We start from the raw sequence: 11,049 nt of genomic DNA on the forward strand, positions 1-11,049 counted from the left end.
TCCCAAAGTGTTGGGATTACAGGCATGACCCACCTCGCCCAGCCTATTCTGGTATCTTTCTAAACTAATTCTAGTGGTTAGTGGTAGATTATTTTGGGTTTTCTATCTGGACACATAGTATGTGCTGATAACAGTTTAGTTTCTAATATTAGTCTTCTAATATTTACTTTTTTTCTTGTTCTGTTGTGTTGGCTAGGATTGTCAGTACAATGTTATTTCATTTTTACACATTCTATGAATATGGCCTCCTCTTCAATCAAACATCTGCACTGCCTTGCTACTCATTCTTAGATGATAAACTTGCTCATTTCACTGAGAAAACAAGTGTAGAGAGAACTGCCTTAGTCTAATCACCACACAATCTACAAACAAATCTTCCTTTAAACTTCTGTGTTTCCCTCCCAATATAATGAATGAATTGCGTTTGCTCTCGCCATGATCAATCTTTCTTCTTAGGCACCTTCTTAAGGAGTTGGCTCTGCAATCACCCCACCTCTCCTTCTTGAATCAGCATTTTTTTTTCTATTTTAAAATGAATCAATCTTCTCAGGTTAAAAACATGCTGTAATAGCTTAATTCTTAAGTACAGAAAAATGCGTCCCTTGATCTCACATCCTCTTTCAGCTATTCCAATTCTCTGCTCCCCTTTATAGCAGAACACCTCAAAAGAATCATCCATACCTGCTAGTTTTCAGTCTCACCTACAAATTACTCTGTTGGACTACTGTAATGAAGTACTGTTGTTCCCAGAATTCCACTGAAATAGCCCTTGTCAATGACAATAACCTCCACAATGTCAAAGGCAATGGTTGATTCTTACTCCTTATCTTACTTAATCTCTCCGAGGTTTTTGACAGTGTGTGTAGTATAAATACATGGAGTGAGCTTACTCATTAATTTTTTTGAAGAGGTAAAGCATTTGGCTGTGATAAAAGAAAAACTTCAGCCGAATTAAATTTAAAGGAGTTTAATGAGCAATGAACGATTTGTGAATCAGACAGCCCCCAGAATCACAGCAGATTCACGGAGACTGGAGCATAGCCACGTGGTGGAAGAAGATTTATAGACAAAAACGGGAAGTGAGGTACAGAAAAGCTGGTTTGGTTGCAGTTTGGCACTTGCCTTATCTGAACAGTTTGAACACTCAGCAGTATGTGAGTGGTTGAAGTATGGCCACTGGGATTGGTCAAGACTCAGTGATTGTTACAAGTGCATACTCCTAAGTTAGCTTTCTGATCTTGTCTGCCTATTAAGCTAGGTTATGGTTTGTCCACAAGGACTCAAATATAGGAGTCTTCTCAGGCCATATTTAGTTCACTAAAACTAAATATGATACAGATAAACCTCTGTTAAACCAAATTTTTCTGTTATTTGCAACCAAATGCATTCCTCATTGATTTATAAGTTTATAGAATCTTTTGAAAAAATCCCAACCAAATCCCAGTACTTTGGGAGGCTGAGGTGGGCGGATCATGAGGTCAGGAGATCAAGACCATCCTTGCTAACACGGTGAAACCCCTTCTCTACTAAAAATACAACAAATTAGCAGGGCATGATGGCATGCGCCTGTAGTCCCAGCTACTCAGGAGGCTGAGGCAGAAGAATGGCCTGAACCCGTGAGGCAGAAGTTGACTGAGCCGAGATCGCGCCATTGCACTCAAGCTTGGGCAACAAAAGTGAGACTGTCTCAAAAAAAAAAACACAACAACCAAAAAACCTCTATTATAAGAAGCAACATGGTACAGTGAGGGGGGAAACTGAATTTAGAGTCCAGATGTACTTCTCCTTTGGGACTAGCGTGGATTTTACTCCCACTCTCAAACTTACTACACCTCAGATCCTACAGCCACTACACTTCAGATCTATTGTGCTAAGAAGGAATAAAACAATGGCTGAGATTGAGGTAACAGTGCATTTACTCTACTAAGTCTTCCCTCCGCCTGGCTGACTAAAAATGTAGTTTGGCAATTGAAAAAATAAAAGGGAGCTTCAACTTCAGCTTCCCAAAAGTTGGATTGGATGCACTTTCCTTATTTTTCCTATTAAGTGCAACTAAAAACTTAATAGAAAACAAACCTAAGATGTCTCTGAAAGGCGGAGATGAAGGGAGACTGGCTAGGGACCTTGGAACCCAAGAAACAACATGGTGGTAAGTTGTCTGGATTTTCCTTTTGCCTTATAAATCCCAGACTTGGAGCTGAAGAAACTGGCAACATGTGAACAGCAATAATGCAGACCGGAAAAAAAAAAGTCCCAACAAAAGTTGGCAATTCCTAGCTAAAGGACAAGGAAAAGGGCAACCTAGTAAGACAGAAAACTTTTAGGCAATAACTACTCTACCCTAGCCCAGCACCACAGGAAGAAACTGTGGTTCCACCCACACCCACACCAGCAAAGGCCAAATGAACACCTCCACTCAAGAAGGCTCTAATGAGGTGGTCCTCCCTCTTTCTCTCTGCTGGAGTGGTGTCAGAAAAAGCCTGCAAAACAAAAGCATAAGAAAGACCCAGAGTCTCAAAACATAGTACCCAAAATGCTCAGGTTCCTATTGAAATCACTCTTCATACCAAGAACCAGTTAGATCTCCAACAAAGGAAAAAAACAGTGGATAACAACACTGAGATGACAGAGATGTTAGAATCATCTGATAAAGCCTCTGAAGCAGTCATATAAAAATGTTCCAACAATGGTCTCACGCCTATAATCCCAGCACTTTGGGAGGCCAAGGCGGGTGGATCATAAGGTCAAGAGATCGACACCATCCTGGCCAACATGGTGAAACCCCATCTCTACTAAAAATACAAAAATTATCCGGGCATGGTGGCATGCGCCTGTAGTCCCAGCTACTTGGGAGGCTCAGGCAGGAGAATCGCTTGAACCTGGGAGGCAGAGGTTGCAGTGAGCCGAGATCATGCCACTGCACTCCAACCTGGAGACAGAGTGAGACTCCATCTCAAAACAAAACAAAAATGCTCCAACAAGCAATTATAAACAGTTTTGAAGCAAATGGAAAAAATAGTCTCAGAGAATAAAAAGTCTCAGTAAATAAAAGGAGAACCAAATTTTAGAAATGAAAAATACAAAAACCCAAAATTCAAAGGATAGTCTCAACAGCAGAACAGAAGACACAGACAACAGCTCAGTAAATTGGAAGAGAGAGAAGAAAAATTACCCAATTTTGGCCAGGCATGCTGGCTCACACCTGTAATCCCAACACTTTGGGAGGCCAAGGTGGGCAGATCACTTGAGGCCAGGAGTTTGAAACCAGCCTGGCCAACCCGGCAGAACCCCGTCTCTACTAAAAATACAAAAATTAGCTGGTGCATCCCTGTAGTCCCTAGAGTTACTTGGGAGGCTGAGACATAAGAACTGTTTGAACCTGGGAGGTGGAGGTTGCAGTGAGCCAAGATTGCACCACTGCACTGCAGCACTCCAGTCTGGGCAACAGAGTGAGGCTCTGTTTCAAAAAAAAAAGAAAAAAAAAAAATCTTCTTAGCTTTGACCTGCAGGGGAAAAAAATAAATTACCCAATTTCTAGAGATAAAATGGACTGTTAAACCTGTATTATTATAACAACAACAAAAAAATATCTTTCACGTCATTTGAGTCTTATAGAGAGGAGAAATAGGGTAGGGTGGGGCCAAAAAAGTACTGGAAGAAATAATGGCTGAAAACTCCTTAAATTTGGCAAAGACATAAACCTACAGATTTAAGAACTGAGCAAATCCCAAACAGGTAAACCTGTTTTGCTTAATGTATCTTTTTTCTTTTCATTTTCAATATATTGTTTCCTTATTTTACATGTGCTTTGATTAACATAAATTTAAAGGATAGAATAAGCTGATATACAAGGCAAACATAGTACATCACACTTAACAGATACATATTTTTAAACACATGACAAAGTTAAAACTTTTGACCATCAACTAGGTAAGGCAAGTCTCAGCACATTTCAAGGGCCTGATTATTGCAGAAACCACAATGTGATTACCTCAGTAGTCAATTAAAAAAAAAAAAATTCCATATGTTTGGAAACATATTACTAAATAATTAGTACATCAAAGAAGAATTATGGGAAATTTGAATGTATTTAGAAATATGATCAAAATACTGCATATCAAAAACTTGTGGGATAAAGCTAAAGTATAGTTCGTAGAAAATTTAAAACCTCAAATGTGTATATTAGAGGAAAAGAGGCTTGAAGCAAATGAAAAAAGTAATGAGCTAAGTACCATCTTGAGTTACAAAAAAAAGCAGCAAAACAGATCCAAGGAAAGTAGAAGAAAAGAGCTAATGATGACAAGAGTAGAAATTAAGAGAAATAAAACAAACATACAAGAGTAAGGATCAATAAAGTCAGACTTGATCATTTGAAAAGAGATCAAACTGACAAACCTCTGACAATATGGATGGAAAAAAGGCAGGCAAATAATAGGAATAAAAGAAGGAACGTAAATGCGGATGGTGTAGACATTAGAAATATAATCAACAGGCTATGATCAACTTCATATTAATTTGGAAATTCAGATGAAACGGAAAAATTCCTGGTAAAATATAACTGAATGAAGGAGAATAAAAAACTCGAATAGCTAGTTCTATAATCAAAAGCAAGACCAAGACTGAATCAGTAATTTTTTTTTTTTTTTTTAAGACAGTACCCCACTTTGTCACCCAGGCTGGTGTGCAGTGCCGTGATCACAGCTCACTGCAGTTTTGACCTTTTGTGCTCAACTGATCCTCCCACCTCAGTCTCCTGAGTAGCTAGGACTAGAGTTGTGTGCCACCATGCCTGGCTAATTTTTTAAATTTTTTTTTGTAGAGACAGAGTCTTGCTTTGTTACCCAGACTGGTCTTGAATCCCTAACCTCAAATGATCTTCTTGCCTCAACATCCCAAAATGCTGGGATTAGAGGTATGAGTCATGGTACTTGACTGAATCAGTAATTTAAAAATAATCCTCCCACAAAGAGAATTCTAGGCCCCAATAGTATTACTGGTGAGTTCTATGGAATATTCAAGGAATGAAAAATTCCAATTATTTCAGAATATCGAATAAGGGAAAATACCACTCCAACTTATTATATGGGCTTGGGAGAAGAATATATGTTACTTTGTATAAGAGCAGCAAAAGCTACAAGACAGATGTGAATCTTAAATCTTTATGCTGAAAATTATAAAACTTTATTGAAGGGCATAAAAGATATAAATGGAGAGATAGATATACCATGTTCATAAATACAAAGCCTTGGTATAAATATGACCATTCTCCTCAAATTGATCTTATAAATTCAATGCAGTTCTTTTCACATGAAATCCTATGAAGGTTTTTAGGAACTTCACAAGCTGATCCAAAAATTCATAGGAGAGTATAGGGCTTCAAGATAGCCAAGACAATTGTAAATAACCTGAATAATGATGGTGCTCTGGTGCTCATCCTATCAGAGAGTAATTCTTACTGTAAAGCTTTATTTAATCAAGGGTGATGGGGCTAGATATGGTAGGGGTGAAGAGCATACAGAAAGAACTACAAATAATATGGAAATCTGATATGACAGAGGTGAATAAACTTTTTTTTTTTGAGCTCTGTCACCCAAGTTGGAGTACAGTGGTGCGATCTCAGCTCACTGCAACCTCCACCTCCCAGGTTCAAGCGATTCTTTTGCGTTAGTCTTCTGAGTAGCGAGGATTACAGGTACCTACCACCACACCTGGCTAATTTTTGTATTTTTAGTAGAGACAGGCTTTCCCATGTTGGTTAGGCTGGTATCAAACCCCTGACCTCAAGTGATCCACCTGTAATCCCAGCCTCCCAAAGTGCTGGGATTACAGATGACAGCCACTGTGCATGGCAAGATAAACTTTTAAATAAAGGTGGTACTATGAAAATTGGGTAGGGATATTGAAAATTATAAAAATTGAGGCAGACACCATGAAAGTACAAAAAATATATTCCCAAACTGCTTAACGACTAAAAAGTGAAAAACCATATTCAGAAGAAAAAAGGTTAATATCCTTATGACATTGAGGATTTCTTAACCCATAAACATGCACCAACAGTGAAGAAGATAGTTACATTAATATTAAAGTGTTGTTTTTGTTTTGTTTTTTTTTTTTTGAGACAGAGTCTTGCTCTGTTGCCAGGCTGGAGTGCAGTGGCACGATCTAGGCTCACTGAAAACTTTGCCTCCTGGGTTCAAGCGATTCTCCTGCCTCAGCCTCCTGAGTAGCTGGGACTACAGGCATGCACTACCATGCTCAACTAATTTTTGTATTTTTAGTAGAGATGGGGTTTCGCCATGTTGGCCAGGATGGTCTCAATCTGTTGACCTCGTGGTCCGCCTGCCTCGGCCTCCCAAAGTGCTGGGATTACAGGCGTGAGCCACCGCCCCCGGCCATAAAGAACTTTTATATGACAAAAATCACAAAGTGAAAATCCAAGCCGGGAACAGAGAGAAGACATTTGCAACCTCTATAAATGTCAAGAGGTTAATATCAATAATACATAAAGAGCACATCAATTCAACAGGAAAAAGCACCACAACAGAAAAATTTGCACAGGACATGAATAGGCAGTACAGGGTAGTGGAAACCAAATGGTCAATAAATACAGGAAAGGACCACCAACCTAAATAGCAATCAGAGTAACATAAATTTGAAAGCATCAAAGACACAATTTCAAACTTATCAGATTGGCAATAGTCCAAAAACATCAGGTTATTGGCAATATGGAGCAAGAGGAAATCTTATTGCTGGTGGGAGACTTTTTATAAGCATTTTGCTGAACAATTTTGAAATACCTAGGTTACAATGGAAAACATGAACATCTCACATTCCAATAGTTCCCAATTATAGTGATAGGTCTTAGAGAACCCCTCACACACTGCAGAAGAGTATTTGTGCGCTATTTTTAATAGTGAAAGGTAGGAAAAATGTAACTGTACCTCAGTAAGGAAAAGGATTTATCTGTAATATTTTCTTTCCTTTAAAAAAAATCTGATGCAAAGCCAGGTGTGATGGCTTATGTCTGTAATCCCAGCACTTTGGGAGGTCGAGGTGGGTGGATTGTCTGAGGTCAGGAGTTTGAGACCAGCCTGGTCAACATGATGAAACCCCATCTCTACTAAAAATACAAAAATTAGCTGGGCAAGGTGGCGAGCACCTGTAATCCCAGCTACTCGGGAGGTTGAGGCAGGAGAATCACTTGAACCCGGGAGGCGGGGGTTGCAGTGAGCCGAGATCGCACAATTGCACTCCAGCCAGGGCAACAAGAGTGAAACTCCATCTCACAAAAAAAAAAAAAAAAAAAAAAAAAAAATCTGATGCAAGGCTGGGTATGGTGGCTCACACCTGTAATCCCAGCACTATGGGAGGCCAAGGCAGGAGGATTGCTTGTGCCCATGAGTTTGAGACCAGCCTGGGTAATAGTGAGAACTTGTCTTTACAAAAATGTTTTCAATTACCAAGCATGGTGACACGTGCCTGTAGTCTCAGATACTGAGGCCAAGGTGGATCACTGAAGCTTGGCGGGTGGAGGTTAACAGGGAGCTGAGATGGCACCATTGCATTCTAGCTTGGGTGACAGAGTAAGACCCTGTCTCAACAAACAAACATCTGATGCAAATGAAGCATTTGTTAAATATTATTTTGTATGCTTACCCATTAATCTCAAATACTATATGAAAAAATTTTAAATGTGAAACATAAGCAATATTGCATTTAACATTTACAGTAGGTTAAACATCTATTGAAGTGACCTCTGTTCACAAAAACATTAGGAATGCTCATCTTTTTATAAATAATTCTCTATAACCTAACACCTAGTAAGTAAAGCTTTTATTGCTTCTCTCCTGGAAATTATCCTATAAATGGGTTAACCTTGTAATGTTGATTCAAAAGCAGAAGTGAAAAGGCAATAGAACTCCTTTAAAAATCTACTCTAATCTCAATACTCTTAAGTTTTAAATTTTGATCTCATTAACCTTATGAATGTCAACCAACAGAAAAATAAAACACACTAAAAGATTCAGAACTCTTTAAGGACTGTAAAGGGAGAAGCTTGAAAGCCTGAGGTCAATCCTCCCTTTGTCCAAAACCACCACCTTAACGGCTCCAGCCCCATGAATTCCTAGTTTAAGAATCTCTATATTAGAGGCTATCAAAAGTTAGTAATTGTAGGTAACTTTTATAGAGTGCCTACTAAATGCGGAACACTGTTCTAAGGGCTTTACATTTATTAAGTCACTTTTAAATCATAAACACACTGAGTCAGGAAACTGGTTTAACTATTCTTAGTTTCAGTTCCCCGTAGAACACTACAATAAGATATTTTGAGAAAGACCATATTCACGTAACTTTTACTACAGTATGGTTTTAATTCTGCCACTTTATTATTAGTCCTTGTTAATCTCTTACTGTGCCTAACTTTATTATAGGTGTATGTATGGATAGGAAAAAAAACTTCGTATAGGGCTTGGTACTACACTTGGTTTCAGGCATCCCAGGGGGTCTTGAAACATATTCCTAGTAAACAGGAGGGAACTACTTACTTTATTTCCAATGTCCACATAAGCAAACTGAGGCACACAGAGGGCAATTTGCCTACAGTTAAGTAGCTAGTAAGTGGTGTAGACAAGATTCAAATCCAGGCAGTTTGGTTGCAGAGCATACACTCTTAACCAGGAATCTTTGCTAGTTAATTAGACAATTAATGAGAAAAGGTGTATCAGGAAAACTTAATCTGAAAGTTACAAATAAGTATTTTCTAAATGAGGTCGGAAGAAAAAAGGGTAAAACCAGAGTCTCCAAAGCACTTCTGTCTGTTTTATTCCTTGCCAAACAATAAAACTGATTCTGTTTCCTGCTTTGAAAATCAGTTCTGTTTTGTACTGCTCAGTGCCTTTAAGATGAAGGTTTCTTTGTAATATTAACAATCAGTGCACTCTTTCTTTCAACTCCTTTATTAAATTGGTTGCAAAAAAGATATACATTCTTATATTGACAATTCTTATCATGAATAAAAGCATCAAAAATAAGGCAATAGCAAGATGTGCTTCACATATAAACAATCATGTTGTAAGAATAAGAAACCTGAATCCCTGTACAACAAAAAGATTAGGAAGCAAAATGTGAATAAGCTTGTATTCAGAATATACCTATATGTGTGTGTGCAAAGACAATATACTCATCATATACCTCACTAAGTTCCTTTATGATGCATAATTCCTTAATCATTCATTTGTGAAACAAGAATGAATATTAAGAAACATGAAATCCAAATTGCATTTATTTTCACAATATCAATGCTAAACTCAAAATAGCAACTTCATTGACTCTCAATGGTAAATTTCAAACATGGAAAGCAATCTTAATTTTTTTAACCCTGTGAATAGGGTCTGCAAAAAACACTGGATTATTTTAATTACAAAGAGGCTGGGTCTCAGCCTGCACTTAAATAGCATGAGCAATAAAGGACAGGAAACAAATATCACTAAGAGTAATGCCCATACATATAAAGATATCTAGTTGAGCCATGTTCTTTCTACTTATATAGCAAGCCTATTAAACCACTAGCATAAGAGATTATATCTCATGAAACAGAATTACTATATTAACTACACATCTATCAGAAATTTCCAAATCCCTGCTCCCAACACAATTTTAGTACACCTATTAAGTACCACGGGTCATTTAGAAAAACAGAAAAAAATATACACCTAGTCTTTGCAATTAAAATCATCATAACATAAACAATGTTAGGTATAAATTTTGAACTCAATATGTTTTTCCTACATATTTATGTAATCAAGGCTTTTTAAGCAAAGACGGGTCTTAGGTATATGATCTGTACAAACTTACAGTAGTGTATATTCCAAATAAAGATTTTTCTTCCTACTATGGTATGACAATATAACTGCTTTCTGAATGAAGATACATGTTAAGGCTTAAGGTGTAAACACTTTGGAAGGCAAATAGCTTAATGAAAAAAATTATGGTTCATTTCAAAATGTGTATCATTTCATAATAGGCCCCTGAAGTTTCAAATTTACATGTGAGAACACATTTACATCTTAACTTTCTAGGAAAGGCACAGGCTTTATGTAAAAAAGCAGCAAAATTTTAAACCCACCAATATATTGACAAAGCCATTACTTTTATTAGAAACAAATAATGCTTCTCAAGATGTTGGCAACATGTCATAGTATCAACATATACTTCATACAGTGTATTTTTCCCTTTAATTATATGCCGGTAGGAGGTGGAATACCTCCTTGGCTATGAGGGGCAGACGTATTTGATGGACTGTGTAGGCTGGTCTCCTTGTACACAAACCAAGCATTTCCTCCCCAAAGTATCATATTCAGAAAGCCAAAGATCTACAAAAGAGAAAAATAAATATGAAAATCAAATACCTACTTATAAAAATTCATGCCCTACTTAAAAAAAACTCACTTTTTCTTTAAATATTTTTAGGCAGTATGCCATTATTTCACTTAAAGTTTAATACTAAACACAATGTGAAATAAAGAAGGAAGACTATATTTCAATGTACAAAATGTGGTTATATAAATGACTTATTCCCAATGAAATAAGGCTAAATCTCTAAATCTGTAACATATAAAATCATGGCTAAGAGATTTAGCTATTCTTCCGAATGCTTTCACTTTCCTCCTATTTAGAATGATTATCAACTGCTCGTGTACCTTTTCCCATTTACCTCTTATCACCCCCTCCTACCATCTCTTCTACTCCAATCTGCAAAAAAAGAGGAGTCACACAACTTTACTTCCCATCCCAATTAGTCAACCTCAAAGAAATTAATCTTCCTGGCTGGGTGTGGTGGCTCACGCCAGAAACCCCAGCACTTTGAGAGGCTGAAGCAGGCAGATTACTTGAGGTCAGGAGTTTGAGACCAGCCTGACCAACATGGTAAAACCCTGTCTCTACTGAAGATACAAAAGAATTAGCTGGGAGTGGTGGCACATGCCCGTAATCCCAGCTACTTGGGAGGCTGAGGCAGGAGAATCACTTGAACCCAGGAGGTGGAGGTTG

At 37.7% G+C, this 11,049-nt stretch overlaps 1 protein-coding gene across 1 annotated transcript in view; it reads right to left on the reverse strand.

Annotated features, from left to right (window-relative positions):
- Positions 1 to 8,941: 8,941 nt before the first annotated feature.
- SYPL1 (synaptophysin-like 1) overlaps positions 8,942 to 11,049 on the reverse strand; it is a 23,180-nt gene continuing 21,072 nt past the window's right edge. Inside the window, exon 5 of the mRNA XM_011956868.1 lies at positions 8,942 to 10,373. Coding sequence (XP_011812258.1) covers positions 10,239 to 10,373 — 135 coding nt within the window. The 3' untranslated portion in view covers positions 8,942 to 10,238. The remainder of the gene's footprint in view (positions 10,374 to 11,049) is intronic.

Source organism: Colobus angolensis, unplaced genomic scaffold, assembly GCF_000951035.1.
Source record: "Colobus angolensis palliatus isolate OR3802 unplaced genomic scaffold, Cang.pa_1.0 Scaffold427, whole genome shotgun sequence".
Classification (NCBI taxonomy): domain Eukaryota; kingdom Metazoa; phylum Chordata; class Mammalia; order Primates; family Cercopithecidae; genus Colobus; species Colobus angolensis.